The following is a 16,535-nucleotide window of genomic DNA, read 5'->3' as shown; positions in this document are numbered from 1 at the left end:
AAAAGTCGAAAAGTCGGATAGTCAGATAGTCGAAAAGTCGGAAAAAGTCGAAAATAGAAAGAAGTCGAAAAAACTCAAAAAATTGCAACAAATAGAAAAAATATAAATAAAATTTTTTTATTAATAATAATAATAATATAATGTTAAATGGCAACATTATAAATTTACGCTTCTGGCTTCGGAAAAAGTCGAAAAGTCAACTATTTATAAAATATTAAAAGTCGAAAAGTCGAAAAATCGACTTTTAATTAAATGAAAAAAGTCGAAAAATCGACTTTAAACTAAATGCAAAAAGTCGACTTTTCATAAAATGCAAAAAATTGAAAAGTCGACTTTTCGTTTCAACTATAGAACCTTAATATGAAGTAAACAAACTTGTCTATATACTGTATTAGTCAATAGACTAATTTTTTGTTAATTTTCAGTTCATTGATTAGTGAGTAGACTAGTCTATAGAGTAGTTTATAGTATAATAATTTAATATAATAGTCAATAATCTAAGGATTAGTATAGATCCTAAGACTATTCAACAGACTAATCTATTTACTGCTCAACAGAATAGTCTATAGGCTGTTCAGTTAATAAACTAGTCAATAGTCTTATATATAGTCTAGACGACTGATTAGCCAATAGACTGCTCTATATACTAATGTATAAAGAAGTCAAAAAACTGTTCAATAGGCCATTCAATAGCCTATTTTGTAAAATAGTCATAAGACAGGTCTATAGATTAGCCGGTATACTGATTTATCGACTGATCTAAAAACTAGTCAATAGACAAAAGTCATTAGACCGTTCTATGGATGAGTTTAAAGACTAGTCTATAAACTACTCTATAGACTGATCTGATCAGATAATTAGTTACTAGACTAGTCAACAGGCAAGTTGACAAATTAATCTATTTACTGCTCAACTGGTCAGTTAATTAGGTAAAAAACCTTTCAATAGCCTTATATATAGTCTAGATTACTGATTAGCCAATAGAGTGTTCCATATACTAATGTAATGTATGGACTGCTCTATACAGCATTCAATAGATTGTTCTATAAAATAGTCATTAGACCGATCTATAGATTAGTCGATATATTAAATTATCGAATGATCGATAATTTAGACCGATCTATAGAATGGTCCAAAGACTAGTCAATAAACTATTCTATAGACTGATCTGATCAGATGATTAGTTACTAGACTAGTCAATAGCCTCATATATAATATAGTCAACAGGCTAGTTGACAAATTAATCTATTTACTGCTCAACTGGTCAGTTAATTAGGTAAAAAACCTTTCAATAGCCTTATATATAGTCTAGATTACTGATTAGCCAATAGAGTGTAGTTACTAGACTAGTCAATAGCCTCATATATAATATAGTCAATGGACTGCTCTATAGATCATTCAACAGATTGTTTTGCAAAATTGTCATTTAACCGATCTATAGATTAATCAATATTTAAGTAGTCATTAGACTGATCTTTAGAAATGTTTAAAGTCTTATTTATAGATAAGTAATTTGACTAGCCTATAGCCTAGTAAGTGGACCATTTTCTAGTTAAATTACTAGTTTATATAGATGTGTCTGTTGACTATTTTAAAGATCAGTCAATGATCAATATATGGATTAACATATAGTTCGATCTAATGACTGTTTTAAAGAACAGTCCGATGATGGATTATTTTATAAAGTAAAAAAAAATATTTTAGTACTTTTTCTGTACCAAAAAAAAAAGTCTGCCTGGCTGTCCATGTAAACCTTGAGAGCAAGGTACAGGACGCAATTTTCAAGATAATTTGATGAAATTTGGACCAAGCATGTTTTTTGGCACAGGGACGAAAATGGTTGAAATCGGTCCATTATTTCACCTAGCCCCCATACAACCCTACCTCCCGATTTGAACTTTTTATGCCATAATTACGGCAAATATTCTATTATCTCTCTAAAAATTGGCACAAATAAGTTTTACATAAGTATAAATGATACTGCAGATTTTCGTAAGAATAGGCCCTTATTTGACCCTAGCCCCCATACAAACCCCCCTTCAAAAAATGTCTTAAACGTCTAAAATTTACTTGTAGCCATTGTATCGCAATGAAACTCAACAAAACTAACTGTTATTTCAAAATATATCCTTCTCCCAAATTTACCGAGGATCGGCCCATATTTGACCTATATAAGGCCTTGTTTAGAAATTTTTTTTTTTATCAATAAATTGCTTAAATATTTTGGAATAATATTCAACATAAAAGTTTCTTTATAAAAAGTAAAAATTTTAAAAATATACTCATTGTGTAGGGTATTATATGGTCGGCCATGCCCGACTATACTTTCCTACTTGTATTAATATATCTTGATTACTCCCATATTTTTTTAATAGTAGGAGTATTATTCTATATGCATACACCCCCTTTAAAACACTCACAATTTTGTTAAATATTTTTCTATTTAACTCAAAAATTTTGCATTTTTTCTATTTGTTGTTGTTATTTTTGCTAAAAATATAAATTATTATCAATGTTTTTATTTATTTACCGCAAATCACTAAGAAATGATAACACGCAAAACATTAGCCCAAACAAAGTTGCAAAAATAAAGTAGTAAACATAGACAAGAAACACATGGTTGCTATCAAGAGTACAACATTCACTTTGGGTAAAAAATAACGGAAATTTTTATAAAAATAAAACAAATTAACAATGTATGATGATAAAAAAAGTTATAAAAGCATTAAAATCTTAAATTATTCTTAATAAATTAATTAACTACAAATTATTACAAAAATTTTAAGAGTTTTTTGTCTATAGTCCATACTCAATTTTGGTCAACAGACTAGTGAATTTTGTACAATCTGTAAAATAGACTATAGTCCAGTTAGACTTTTGATTAGTCTATTGGCCAGACTATAACCTATTATATAGACAAGACTATGGTTTAGTATATACATATGACAAACTAATGTTTTGTTTATCGATCAGACAATAGTCTAGTCTATTGTTCAACATACTATGCAATGAGCCACACTAAAGTCTAGTCTATGGGTCAGACAATAGTCTAGTCTATAGTCCAGTGTATATTCTAGTATATGTTCCAGACTATAATAACCTAGTGTATAGTCCGGACAATAGCTTATAGTCTAGTCTATAGACCTAGTTATATAATAGTATATAGTCCAAGCTATAGTATAGTCATTATTGTTGTTTACTCTATAGTCTAGACTATTGTCCTGTGTATATTCCAAAACGATAATTAAAACTATTGTGTAATCTAGAGTTCAAGAGTTCGGGTAGACTATAGACTGTTCAGACTTAATCATATCTAAATTATAGTTTATTTTCAAAATAAAACCATAAAGGACTTTTATGATACAATTTATTTATTTGATTTACATATATATTCTTATACCACCGGATATGAGGCATATTTAGCTATAGCACATTGGTTATTCTTATTACGCGCCATTTTAATATAACCCCCATCACCCCATTGTGAGCTCCAGGAATTTTTTACCAACCAATAGTCTTGGCCATTTTCGGTACCATAACCCACTACTAAAACTGCATGATTAACCAATTGTGAACAGTCGACATCATCATAAATACCACCATCATAAAACATAAATTTACTGTTAACAGCAATGGCAACTGAAACAGGTCCCTCCGAGGCCACAGCCTCCAACAAATGCTGTTCATCATTTTGACGTATAGTCTGATAGCCTGTACAAGTAGCAGCTATAAAATTGGAATTAAATCGACATTCACCATTGTTGGCTTCATAAGGATATTGTGTTTCAGGATTAATGCCTTCATTATAATGAACATAATCAAAACAGGGAATCATCCAACCACCTTCACAGCCCCAATTTTCTGTAACACAATCGATTAGATTTTGTTCACTTAGCACTATAGATTTATTGTATTTCAAGAAATATTTAGCCTCTAAGGCACCAGTACTGGAAAAAGCCCAACAAGAACCACAAGCCTCTTGATCCTTGACGGCGCTAATGGCTCCCTCATCACGCCAATCCTTAGCTAAAGGTGGTATCTTTTTCTTATTGTTGGAGGCGGAGTATTGGGGCGTATTAAGAAACATTTGTTTATTACTAAATAATCGAAAACTTTTTCTCTTTTAAAAAATATATATTTTGTTTTATTCATTTCCCTTAATTACCTTTCACTTATTTTAAGACCCATATAGGAAGTTTCCATTTCTTGTAAATCCTTATCGGTAAATGGATTAATTGACATTTTGTAGGTTTCTAAACCTTGAACAAAACGTTCATTATGTTCACTTATTATTTGCAAATTTCTTTTAAAGTTTTGAAAACTTTTATTATTTTCCCCTCGGCTACGATATTTTTTACCATAATTATGTTTAAAATCGGACCAGTGTTTTTGTACAAACGATTCCAATAAAGTCGCCTCAAGGCAGTAAACACTTAATAATAATAAAATTAATAATTTTAACTGCATTTTTCTTTTGAAAATAACACTGCATAATATTTATGATTTCACTTTCATTTATATACCATTAAATAAACTGATAATAAGGGTCTCCAACTCCCAGATTGGTTGGTGATTGTAACATCTTTGTTTCATTGTTTGATAAGACAATTAACGTAATTTTAAGGTTTAAAAAATCGAAGAAATTTCGATTAGATATGTGCTGTTCGTTAAATGTTTTAGGTTATTGATCTGATGTTATGAGGAACTATTGCAACGTTAGTATGATGATACATCCAAGCATGAGGGAAATCCCAGAATGTAATAAACAATTTGCCAATATAATAAACTGTTTTTATATAGAAATCGATTTTTTAAGCAAAATAGATGTGATCACAGATTGAGTGAGTGGAATTTAAATTAGTCCATAGGTTAAACTAAATTTTGAACTCTATATGAAACTAAAGAATAGAGTTAGGATTTTAGTTAGACAACAAAACGTACTATATTCTGGCTTATAGACTAGGCTATAGTCATGCCTATAGACTAGACTACAATCTGGCCTATAGGTAAGACTATAGTCTACCCTATAATCTGGCCTATAGACCAGACTATAGTATAGACTATAGTCTGGCCTATGAACTAGATTATAATCTTGCTTCTAGACTAGACTATAGTTTGATCTATAGACTAGACTATGGTCGGACCTTTAGATTATAATCTGGACTATATACTATATAGGCTAGATTGTCTGGCCAATAGACCAGACAATAGTTTGACCTATACTAGACCATAGACTGACCTATACACTAGACTATAGTCTGGCCTATAGACTAAACTATAGTCTGGCCTACACACTAGACTAAACTATAGTCTGGCCTACACACTAGACTAGACTATATTCTGGCCTATAGACTAGACTATAGTCTGGCCAATAGACTAGACTATAGTCTGGCCAATAGACTAGACTATAGTCTGGCCTATAGACATGATTATATTCTGGCCAAAGGATTAGACTATATTCTGAACTATAATTTGGCCTATAGACTAGACTATAGTTTAACCTATAAACTAGATTATAATCTGGCTTATAGACTAGACTATAGTTTGATCTATTGACTAGACTATAGTCTGGCCATGGCCATGACTAAAGTCTGGCCTATAGACTAGACTATATTCCGGCCTATATACTAGACTATAGACCTATAGTCTGGCCTATAGACTAGACTATAGTCTGGTCTATAGACTAGACTATAGTCTGGCATATAGACTAGACTATAGTCTGGCCTATATACTAGACTATAGTCTGGCCTATAGACTAGACTATAGTCTGGCCTATAGACTAGACTATAGTCTGGCCTATAGACTAGACTATAGTCTGGCCTATAGAATAGACTGTAGTCTGGCCTATATACTAGACTATAGTCTGGCCTATAGACTAGACTATAGTCTGGCCTATAGACTAGACTATAGTCTGGCCTATAGACTAGACTATAGTCTGGCCTATAGACAAGTCTATAGATTAACTATAGTTTGACATATAGATAGACATGATTATAATCTGGTCTATAGATTAGACTATAGTGTAACCAATAGACAAGATTACTATTGGCCTATTGACTAGATTATTATCTAGCCTATAGGCTAGACTATAGTTTGACCTATAGACTAGGCTATAGTCTGGTCTATAGAGTAGACTACAGTATGACCTATAGAGTAGACTACAGTCTGGGGTATAGTCTTACCTTTAGAGTATAGACTATACTATTGTCTATATTTGAGATTATAAACTCGATTTTCTTTCTGATCGAGTAGTTGAAATAGAAAGTAATATTTTGAAAGATTTTATTATAAGATTTTTTTATATATTTCATTTATTTATCGCCATTTTATTCAGTTAATTATTTTAAAATCCAATTAAAACACTGGATACGAAGCATACCTAGCAATTGCACACTGATTATTCTTATTACGAGCCATTTTAATATAACCATTGTCACCCCAATATGAACTCCATGAATTCTTAATCAACCAATAATCCTTGCCATTTTCTGTGCCATAACCCACCACCAAAACTGCATGATTAGCGATTTTACTACAATCGGGATCGTCGAAAACACCACTTTTATAATTCATAAAATTATTATTTGCCTGAATGGCTACGGCAACAGGTCCATTTAGAGCTACAGCAAGTTGTAAGTGTTCTTCATTATCGGGACTTATAGCAACATATGCCTTATTTATAGGACCCTTATTGTACTGGTGACGGCAGACACCATCAACGGCTTCATAGGGATAAACTGATTCTGGATTAATGCCATTATTTATTGTTACATATTGAAAACTGGGTATCATCCAACCACCATCACAACCCCAATTCTCCGTAACACAATCCACTAAGTTTTGTTCACTTAGCAAAATATTCTCCTTGTGTTTTATATAATAATGAGCCTCCAATGCCGCCACACTGGCAAAAGCCCAACAGGAACCACAGGCCTTTTGATCTTTGACGGGAGTTATAGCACCGCGATCACGCCAATCCACATGAGTAGGTAAACCAAAACGTTGTTTTAAGGGAGGTTGGTAGAAAGTAGCATTTTGCAATAATTCTTGAGAACTTTTAAAGTATAAAAGGAAAAATGTATATATAAGTATTTTAATATTAATAACAATTAAAATTATAAAACTAACTTTTCCGGCATTTTAAATCCCATATATGTCTGTTGCACTTCTTTCATATCCATATCGGTAAAAGGATTCAGGGACATTTCATAGCTTTCCAAGCCCTGCTCATAACGCTGGTTGTGTTGCTTTATTTTAAGTAGATTTTTCTTAAACTTCACAAAACGTTGGCTATCCTCCAAAGCGTTACGATACTTTTTGCCATATTTGCTTTTGAATCTTAACCACTGCTCCTTTATTTGCGCCTCCTGTAAGGCTGCAGCCAAACAGCAAAAACTCAATAGTAATATAAACAATTTCATCTTTTTAATGTTTAAAGCTTTAATGACTGAAAGTGTAACATTTCTCTGCAATTTATATGCAACGAGTGTGGTCAAATGAATGTTCTGAATGCTCCAATAATTTGTAAACCATATAATTGATAAGTCAGCATATATAAATTTAAAATTTAATCAATTTGTGCATTCAAAATATATTCTTTTGTTTGATCTGATTAGATCAAAGATTAGTTGAATTAAAAGGGGAATATATAGTAACTAAAAATCTAATATTTTTGTCATCGGTACCGAATCGTACTAAAGACTTACGAATTACAATATTTAAAATGGTTATCATCTGTAATCCAATTACATACTGTACTTCACAGTCTAGTCAATAGTCTAGTTTATAGTCTAATCTATAGTCAAGTTTATAGTCTAGTCTATAGCCTAGTCTATAATCTAGTCTATAGTCTAGTCTATAGTCTAGTCTATAGTCTAATCTATATTCTAGTCTATAGTCTAATCCATAGTCTAGTCTATATTGTAGTCTTTAGTTTAGTCTATAGTATAGTCTATAGTGTAATCTATAGTGTAATCTATAGTCTAGTCTATAGTCTAGTCTATAGTATAGTCTATGGTGTAATCTATAGTCTAGTCTATAGTATAGTCTATAGTGTAGTCTATAGTGAAGTCTATAGAGTAGTCTATAGTGTAGTCTATAGTGTAGTCTATAGAGTAGTCTATAGTGTAGTCTATAGTCTAGTCTATAGTGTAGTCTATAGTCTAGTCTATAGCCTAGTCTATAATCTAGTCTATAGTCTAGTCTATAGTCTAGTCTATAGTCTAATCTATATTCTACTCTATAGTCTAATCCAAAGTCTAGTCTATACTGTAGTCTTTAGTTTAGTCTATAGTATAGTCTATAGTGTAATCTATAGTGTAATCTATAGTCTAGTCTATAGTATAGTCTATAGTGTAGTCTATAGTGAAGTCTATAGAGTAGTCTATAGTGTAGTCTATAGTATAGTCTATAGTCTAGTCTATAGTATAGTCTATAGTGTAGTCTATAGTGAAGTCTATAGAGTGGTCTATAGTGTAGTCTATAGTGTAGTCTATAGAGTAGTCTATAGTGTAGTTTATAGTCTAGTCTACAGTGTAGTCTATAGTCTAGTCTATAGTATAGTGTTTAGTCTAGTCTATAATCTGGTCTATAGTCTAGTCTATAGACTATTCTATAGTCTATTCAATAGTCTATAGTCTAGTCTATAGTCTAGTCCATAGTCTAGTCTATAGTCTATAGTCTAGTCCATAGTCTAGTCTATAGTCTAGTCTATAGTGTAGTCTATAGTCTATTCTATAGTCTATTCTATAGTCTAGTCTATAGTGTAGTCTATAGTCTATAGCGTAGTCTATAGTGTAATTTATAGTCTAGTCTATAGTATAGTCTATAGTGTAGTCTATAGAGTAGTCTATAGTGTAGTCTATAGTCTAGTCTATAGTGTAGTCTATAGTCTAGTCTATAGTGTAATCTATAGTCTAGTATATAGTATAGTCTATAATCTAATCTATTCTATAGTCTAGTCTATAGACTATTCTATAGTCTAGTCCATAGTCTAGTCTATAGTTTAGTCCCTAGTCTAGTCTATAGTGTAGTCTATAGTTTAGTCCATAGTCTAGTCTATAGTGTAGTCTATAGTCTAGTCTATAGTGTAGTCTATAGTCTAGTCTATAGTCTAGTCTATGGTATAGTCTTTAATCTAGTCTATAGTCTAGTCTATAATCTAGTCTATAGTCTAGTTTATAGTCTATATACTATTCTATAGTATATTCTATAATCTAGTCTACAGTCTAGTCTATAGTCTATTCTATAGTCTAGTCTATAGTGTAGTCTATAGTCTAGTCCATAGTCTAGTCTATAGTGTAGTCTATAGTGTAGTCTATATTCTATTCTATAGTCTAGTCTATAGTGTAGTCTATAGTCTAGTCTATAGTCTAGTCTATAGTCTAGTCTATAGTGTAGTCTATAGTCTAGTTTATAGTGTAGTCTATAGTCTAGTCTAAAGTATAGTCTTTAATCTAGTCTATAGTCTAGTCTATAATCTAGTCTATAGTCTAGTCCATATACTATTTTATAGTCTATTCTATAATCTAGTCTATAGCTTAGTTTATAGTCTAGTCTATAGTCCAGTATAGTCTAGTCTACAGTCTAGTCTGTAGTCTAATCTATAGTCTAGAATATACTCTAGTCTATAGTCTAGTTTATAGTCTAGTCTATAGTCTTGCCTATAGTCCAGTCTAAAATCTAATCATTAGTCCAAATTACCGTCTAGTACACAGTCTTGTCCATAGTTTTCTAGAATCTGGTTTATAGTTTAGTTTATAGACTGTAGACTATAGTCTAGTATTAAGTTTTGCCTATAGTCTAGTATATAGTCTAGTCTATAATCTAGTCTATAGTCTAGTCTATAACCTAGTATATATGGTATTTTATTGTTTAGTCAATATTCTAGTTTGTATTCTAGTCTTGTCAATAGTCTAGTCTATAATCTAGTCTATTATCTATCCTATAGTCTAATTTATAATAAAGTCTGTAGTCTATTCTATTTTCTAGTCTAGGGTATACTCTATAGCTCAGACTATAGTCTATAGTTCAGAGCAATTTTTTTACCCAATTTTATACATCTATATAACCTTTATTTGAGTAAAAATAACATATTAATGAGTTGGAATTTTTGGCTCCTGGTATAATAAATTTGTATTAATTTATTATGACTATAAAGATTAGACTGTCAGTGAATATTCCAAATCCGGGGGGTTTCAAAGTTAACAAAATGACAAACATTATTTTACTACTTCTTCTGTTGGGGGCCAAAAAAATAAACAAAACAAGTATTCAGAGTCTTTAGTTCTTCTGTCCAAGAACGATTTGATGTCAGTAAACGTAAGTAATATGAATTGTATGTTAACCGAAGAAAACGTGCATAATTTATTGCAATAGATTAGTTCAAAAATTATTCGTATCTACTACTTCTCCTACTACCGTTTAATGTTAAATCAAAACAAACTATAAAATTAGCTAATAAAATAGTTATGACTCTAAATAGAGAACGTTCGATTAGCCTATTAAACTTTCCAGATTTCAGATATTCAATTATAGTTTAATCTTTATAGCCCAAATAATTAAATAAAATTTTACTATACTAGGCCAAATAGTGAAATTCATTAATTAGTTTTTAACTACGCCAAAAATGTTTATTCATTTTGTGTCATCTTGCCTAGCTAGCATGTGTAAGAATTATCTGATCGATAAGCCTTTGCTGGTGGAATTATGCATAGATTTCGAACTAGTTCTATTCGTTCTTCTTATCTAAATTCAAAATTTATATGCACAATACTACTCAGAGCTGGTTTATCGATCATAAAATTTTATTATTTACTCAAAAATTCAAGTCCATATATATTCCAGAGGAAATTCCAGTTTTTAATAATTGCATGAGATATCAGGCGCCAAATATAAAGTTATTTTTATCCACTCCAAGAATAAATGAGGTGGTACATACATATATTAATTTTGTCAATACTTATGCTATATATCGATATTTTAAGTCGGTCTATACACTATAAAGACTATATACCATAACTAGACTATAGACTAGACTATAGACTAGATTACACTATAGACTAGATTATAGACTAGACTATACCCAGACTATAGACTAGACTATAGACTAGACTATAGACTAGACTATAGACTAGACTATAGACTAGACTATAGACTAGACTATAACTAGACTATAGACTACACTATAGACTTGACTATAGACTAGACCATAGACTAGACTATAGACTAAACTATAGACTAGACTATAGACTAGACTATAGACTAGACTATAGACTAGACTATAGACTAGACTATAGACTAGACTATAGACTAGACTATAGACTAGACTATAGACTAGACTATAGACTAGACTATAGACAATAGACTAGAATATAGACTAGACTATAGACTAGACTATTGACTAGACTATAGGCTAGACTATAGACTATACTATAGACTATACTATAGACTATACTATAGACTAGACTATAGACTATACTATAGACTGGACTATAGACTATACTATAGACTGGACTATAGACTAGACTATAGACTAGACTATAGGCTAAAGACTATACTGCAGACTAGACTACAGACTAGACTATAGAGTAGACTACAGACTAGACTATAGACTAAACTAGACTTGAGTATAGACTAGACTTGACTATAGACTAAACTATAGACATGAATATAGACTATAGTTATTAAATGTTCACTAAACATTAAACTTAATCTAATCAGATCAAACAATAGAGAAAGTATGATTAAATTTAAAATTTATATATGCTGGACTTATCAACTATAGATTTCCCACACGCGTTGTGTATAAATTCTGGAGCAATTTAAAATTTTAAGTCATTTATAGTTCAAGCATTTAGAAAATGAAACTGTTTATATTACTAATGAGTTTTTGTTGTTTGGCGGCAGCCTTACAGGAAGCTCAAATTCGGGAACGTTGGTTAAGTTTCAAAAGCAAATATGGCAAAAAGTATCGTAACGCTTTGGAGGATAGCCAACGTTTTGTGAAGTTTAAGAAAAATCTACTTAAAATAAAGCAACACAATCAGCGTTATGAGCAGGGCTTGGAAAGCTATGAAATGTCCCTGAATCCTTTTAGCGATATGGATTTAAAAGAAATGCAACAGTCATATATGGGCTTAAAAATGCCGGAAAAGTAAGTTTAATAATATTTAAAACACTTGACGAAAAAATATAAACTTTTAACTTTCTTTTGTAGTTTTCAAGAAATATTGCAAAATGCAACACTCTACCAAGCTCCCATAAAGCAACGTTCAGGTTTACCCACTCATGTTGATTGGCGTGACAGTGGTGCCATTACACCCGTAAAAGATCAAAAATCTTGTGGTTCCTGTTGGGCTTTTGCCAGTGTGGCGGCTTTGGAGGCTCATTATTATTTGAAATACCAACAGACTGTTATCTTAAGTGAACAAAATTTAGTAGATTGTGTTACAGAGAATTGGGGCTGTACTGGTGGTTGGATGATACCCAGTTTTCAATATGTAACAATAAATAATGGCATTAATCCAGAATTAGTTTATCCCTATGAAGCCGTTGATGGTGCCTGCCGTCACCAGTACAATAAGGGTCCTATAAATAAGGCATATATTGCTATAAGTCCCGATAATGAAGAACACTTACAACTTGCTGTAGCTCTAAATGGTCCTGTGGCCGTAGCCATTCAGGCAAATAATAATTTCATGAATTATAAAAGTGGTGTGTACGATGATCCCGATTGTAGTAAAATCGCTAATCATGCAGTTTTGGTGGTGGGTTATGGCACAGAAAATGGCAAGGATTATTGGTTGATTAAGAATTCATGGAGTTCATATTGGGGTGACAATGGTTATATTAAAATGGCTCGTAATAAGAATAATCAGTGTGCAATTGCTAGGTATGCTTCGTATCCAGTGTTTTAATTGGATTTTAAAATAATTAACTTAAAATGGCGATAAATAAATGCAATGCGAAGAAATCTCATTATAATAATGGAAAGTTGTTTTCTTCTTTAAAATTGTATGTATTCTAGTTCAGTTCTAGTTCAGTTCTAGTTCAGTTCTAGTTCAGTTCTAGTTCAGTTCTAGTTCAGTTCTAGTTCAGTTCTAGTTCAGTTCTAGTTCAGTTCTAGTTCAGTTCTAGTTCAGTTCTAGTTCAGTTCTAGTTCAGTTCTAGTTCAGTTCTAGTTCAGTTCTAGTTCAGTTCTAGTTCAGTTCTAGTTCAGTTCTAGTTCAGTTCTAGTTCAGTTCTAGTTCAGTTCTAGTTCAGTTCTAGTTCAGTTCTAGTTCACTTCTAGTTCAGTTCTAGTTTAGTTCTTGTTGAGTTCTAGTTCTAATTCAGTTGTTCAGTTGTAGTTCAGTTCTAGTTCAGTTCTAGTTCAGTTCTAGTTCAGTTCTAGTTCAGTTCTAGTTCAGTTCTAGTTCAGTTCTAGTTCAGTTCTAGTTCAGTTCTAGTTCAGTTCTAGTTCAGTTCTAGTTCAGTTCTAGTTCAGTTCTAGTTCAGTTCTAGTTCAGTTCTAGTTCAGTTCTAGTTCAGTTCTAGTTCAGTTCTAGTTCAGTTCTAGTTCAGTTCTAGTTCAGTTCTAGTTCAGTTCTAGTTCAGTTCTAGTTCAGTTCTAGTTCAGTTCTAGTTTAGTTCTAGCTCAGTTCTAGTTCAGTTCTAGTTCTGTTCTAGTTCAGTTCTTGTTCAGTTCTTGTTCAGTTCTATTTTGTTAAGTGTATTTAATATTGACATTTCACTGTCATAATTACTTAACGGTTTAACTAAAAGCTTTTACACTTTAACAGAGAGTATTTAAACAGGAGAATAAGGAAAGTACTTGAACACAAAACAGAGTTGTTTATGACATTTAAAAGTTTTCAAACTAAAAACAGAGTTGCTTAGAAAAGTCTATAAAAGTTATTTAAAAGAAAATATAGAGATTCTAATAACAAATAAAGAAACTTAATTATTATGTTAAGAAAACAATTAAGCAATTTGTAAAAAGTAAAAAGCCTTTGAAAATTATTAGTTGATTTAATAGTTTTAAAACCTTATTTTAGTAACCGATTAAAATAACGGATTTTATTGATTAACAGAATGAGAGGAGCATACGGTAGTTTTTTGTTGGTGTAGTTTTTTTTTCTGTTTTTTTTTTCTAACACAGCGAGTGTTGGTTACGGTTGTAGTGTGTGACGAGTTAACAGTAAGCTACAGACGTCCTTGCTGGAATATTTCTGACTCGTGTATTTCTGTGAATTTTTTGGTGAATTAAACAAACATAAAACAAGAAATAACGGTGTTTAACGTTTGCCAGTTTTGTCAACGCATCGCAAAATTTATATAGAAAGTAAAGAAAAAAATATATAGAATATTTTTTTTTTGTGGAAAAAAATTTGAAAAGAAAACTTTTTTTTTACTACTAAGAAAACATTGTCCGGGTACTAGAGAAATTTATATATATAGAGGCAAGCTCTTACGTAAATATTGAAAATTTGTATTTTTTTTTTTTTTTTTTGAAATACAATTTTAATAAATTTATGTATTAAGTTTATTAATAAAAGAAATATTTAGTTAAAAAAAATTGTTTAAATAATTTAATGAAAAAATTTATTTATGAAAAAAAAGGACTTTGTGTTAAAAAAACAATTGAAATTTGTTAAACAAGTGTTGGTTTTAAGTTATTTTTAAAGAAAATTTATTAAATTTTTTCTAATATTCTGTTTAAAGAAAAAAAGTTATAAAACTTTTTTTAAAGAAAAAAAAAGAACAAAATTTTTACCAGGAAATTGCAGTTTTCAGAAGCATTTGACTTATAATTGAGCATGACTAATGATTACATAAGTTTTTTTTCCAAGACAATTACAATTTTATTACAAACTTATTATAAAACAATTTTGATTTGATAAAGTTTTTTTTATTAATTAATTAAGAATTTTGAAAAAATAAATTTTTGAAAAAAGTTGTCAGAAAAAATCTTAAAAATTTGCAAAAAAGAAAAATAAGTTAAAGTTTCTTTAAAATTTAACTTAACTAGGTCAGTTATTGAATTTCCAATAATCACAACAACTCTACTCGCTATATGATATATAATTTTACCGTTAAAGAAAAAAAAATCGGGGAAAAAATTGAAGCCATGTTAGTTAAAGAGCGGGGAGGGGAGGCAAGCAAAAAGGAGAACATAAGCTTTTATTTTTACCTTAACTTAACAGGAAATTATATAAATATTTCATTAAAAACAGGATATTTTCAGCTGCAACAACAACAACAACAACAACATATTCCCTTTTCTACATTTCCTGTTTCAACTCAAATCGAAAAACAGGCAAAAGAGTATAAAAATCATCAGTTATATCAGCACAAAATGAAAAATCAATTTTCTTGTCAAATTCTTTCATCTTTTTGTTGTTGTTGTTGTCGTTGTTGTATTATTTTCCACTTTTCATTTATTCCCTTTTAAGCTTTTCGTTTCTATTCTGTTTCCTCCTTTTTATAGCATTTTACGTTGCCATGTTAAATTAAAAAAAAATAACTAAAACTCTCTCTCTTTTTCTATCTTTATGTCTCTCTTTATAACACTCTTTCATTTGGCAGTGTTGCCAAAGACTGTTTTCTTTCATAATTGTATAACTACAGCTCTATAGAATACAAATAAATTCAATTAATTTTTATGAATAGAAAAAAAAGGAAAATTTTAAGATTTTGTAATGCTATAACAACAACAAGAAAAAAACTCATAAAGATAAAGCAAAAAAAAAAGAGGTCATTGCATCATTTTCTCTTGAAATTGGGGTCAAATGAGGTCATTACTTAAAAGCTGTTCAAAGTTAAAAAAAATCTTATTTAAATAAAATCTTAAATAAATCTAATACATATTTGCCGATTAAGAACCATTTCCAGTCAAATCTCAGTCATGTAAAAATATCAGTATGTTTTTAAGGACCTATTAAGGGAACTCAAAAAAAGAAGATTTCCTTTTAAAACAAAATAGACTACACTAGTTTAGACCAGAGTCTAGACTATAGTTTTCACTATTGACTAGACCATAACTTTATACTGCAGACAATTTATATTCTAGATAATAAACTATTTTAAATTTCAGTTAAGATTATAGACAAAACTATAGATTATAAGGAAGAATATAGTCTAGAATATAGTCTGAACTATAGAATAGAAAAAAGAATATAGTAAATAAAGTGTGGACTACAGTAGACTATATTATAGAATAGACTGTGGACAAGACTGTAGACTAGACTATATAAACTAAATTATAGAAAATACTATAGACTAGATTAAAGACTAAACTATTCACAAGACTGTAGACGAGACTATAGACTAGACTAAAGACTAAACTATTCACAAGACTGTAGATGAGACTATAGACTAGACTATAAGTTAGACTATAGACCAAACTGTTGACTAGACTATAGACTAAACTATTGACTAGAATAAATTCTAGACTATAGACTAGACAATAGACTAGACTATAGACTAGACTATAGACTAGACTATAGACTAGACTATAGACTAGACTATAGACTAGACTATAGACTAGACTATAG

At 30.5% G+C, this 16,535-nt stretch overlaps 2 protein-coding genes across 2 annotated transcripts; one reads left to right on the top strand and one right to left on the bottom strand.

Annotated features, from left to right (window-relative positions):
- Positions 1-3,280: 3,280 nt before the first annotated feature.
- LOC111684261 lies at positions 3,281-7,430 on the bottom strand. The gene is made up of 4 exons (XM_046955859.1): positions 7,129-7,430; positions 6,362-7,054; positions 4,166-4,486; positions 3,281-4,112 (listed from the first exon to the last, which is right to left on the bottom strand). The coding sequence occupies exons 1-4, from the start codon at positions 7,419-7,421 to the stop codon at positions 3,395-3,397; spliced, it is 2,025 nt and encodes a 674-aa protein (XP_046811815.1). The 5' UTR covers positions 7,422-7,430; the 3' UTR covers positions 3,281-3,394.
- A 4,543-nt stretch (positions 7,431-11,973) lies between these two features.
- On the top strand, positions 11,974-12,943 carry LOC111684259 (zingipain-2-like). Its single transcript, XM_023446394.2, has 2 exons — positions 11,974-12,154; positions 12,218-12,943. The coding sequence occupies exons 1-2, from the start codon at positions 12,078-12,080 to the stop codon at positions 12,915-12,917; spliced, it is 777 nt and encodes a 258-aa protein (XP_023302162.2). The 5' UTR covers positions 11,974-12,077; the 3' UTR covers positions 12,918-12,943.
- The last annotated feature ends 3,592 nt before the right edge of the window (positions 12,944-16,535 follow it).

This window comes from Lucilia cuprina, chromosome 6 (assembly GCF_022045245.1).
Source record: "Lucilia cuprina isolate Lc7/37 chromosome 6, ASM2204524v1, whole genome shotgun sequence".
Lineage (NCBI taxonomy): Eukaryota > Metazoa > Arthropoda > Insecta > Diptera > Calliphoridae > Lucilia > Lucilia cuprina.
The sequence above is the reverse complement of the archived record's forward strand: the minus strand, read 5'-3'. Positions and strand labels throughout refer to the sequence as shown.

Excerpts from the sequence above, each read along its gene's own strand:
- LOC111684261 (XM_046955859.1), bottom strand. The coding sequence starts at position 7,421 with ATGAAATTGTTTATATTACTATTGAGTTTTTGCTGTTTGGCTGCAGCC. Across the intron at positions 7,055-7,128 it reads GGATTTAAAATGCCGGAAAA|TTCTCAAGAATTATTGCAAA; the intron begins GTTAGTTTTATA and ends ATACTTTAAAAG. Across the intron at positions 4,113-4,165 it reads GGTCTTAAAATAAGTGAAAG|TTTTCGATTATTTAGTAATA; the intron begins GTAATTAAGGGA and ends AAAGAGAAAAAG.
- LOC111684259 (XM_023446394.2), top strand. The coding sequence starts at position 12,078 with ATGTCCCTGAATCCTTTTAGCGATATGGATTTAAAAGAAATGCAACAG. Across the intron at positions 12,155-12,217 it reads GGCTTAAAAATGCCGGAAAA|TTTTCAAGAAATATTGCAAA; the intron begins GTAAGTTTAATA and ends TTTCTTTTGTAG.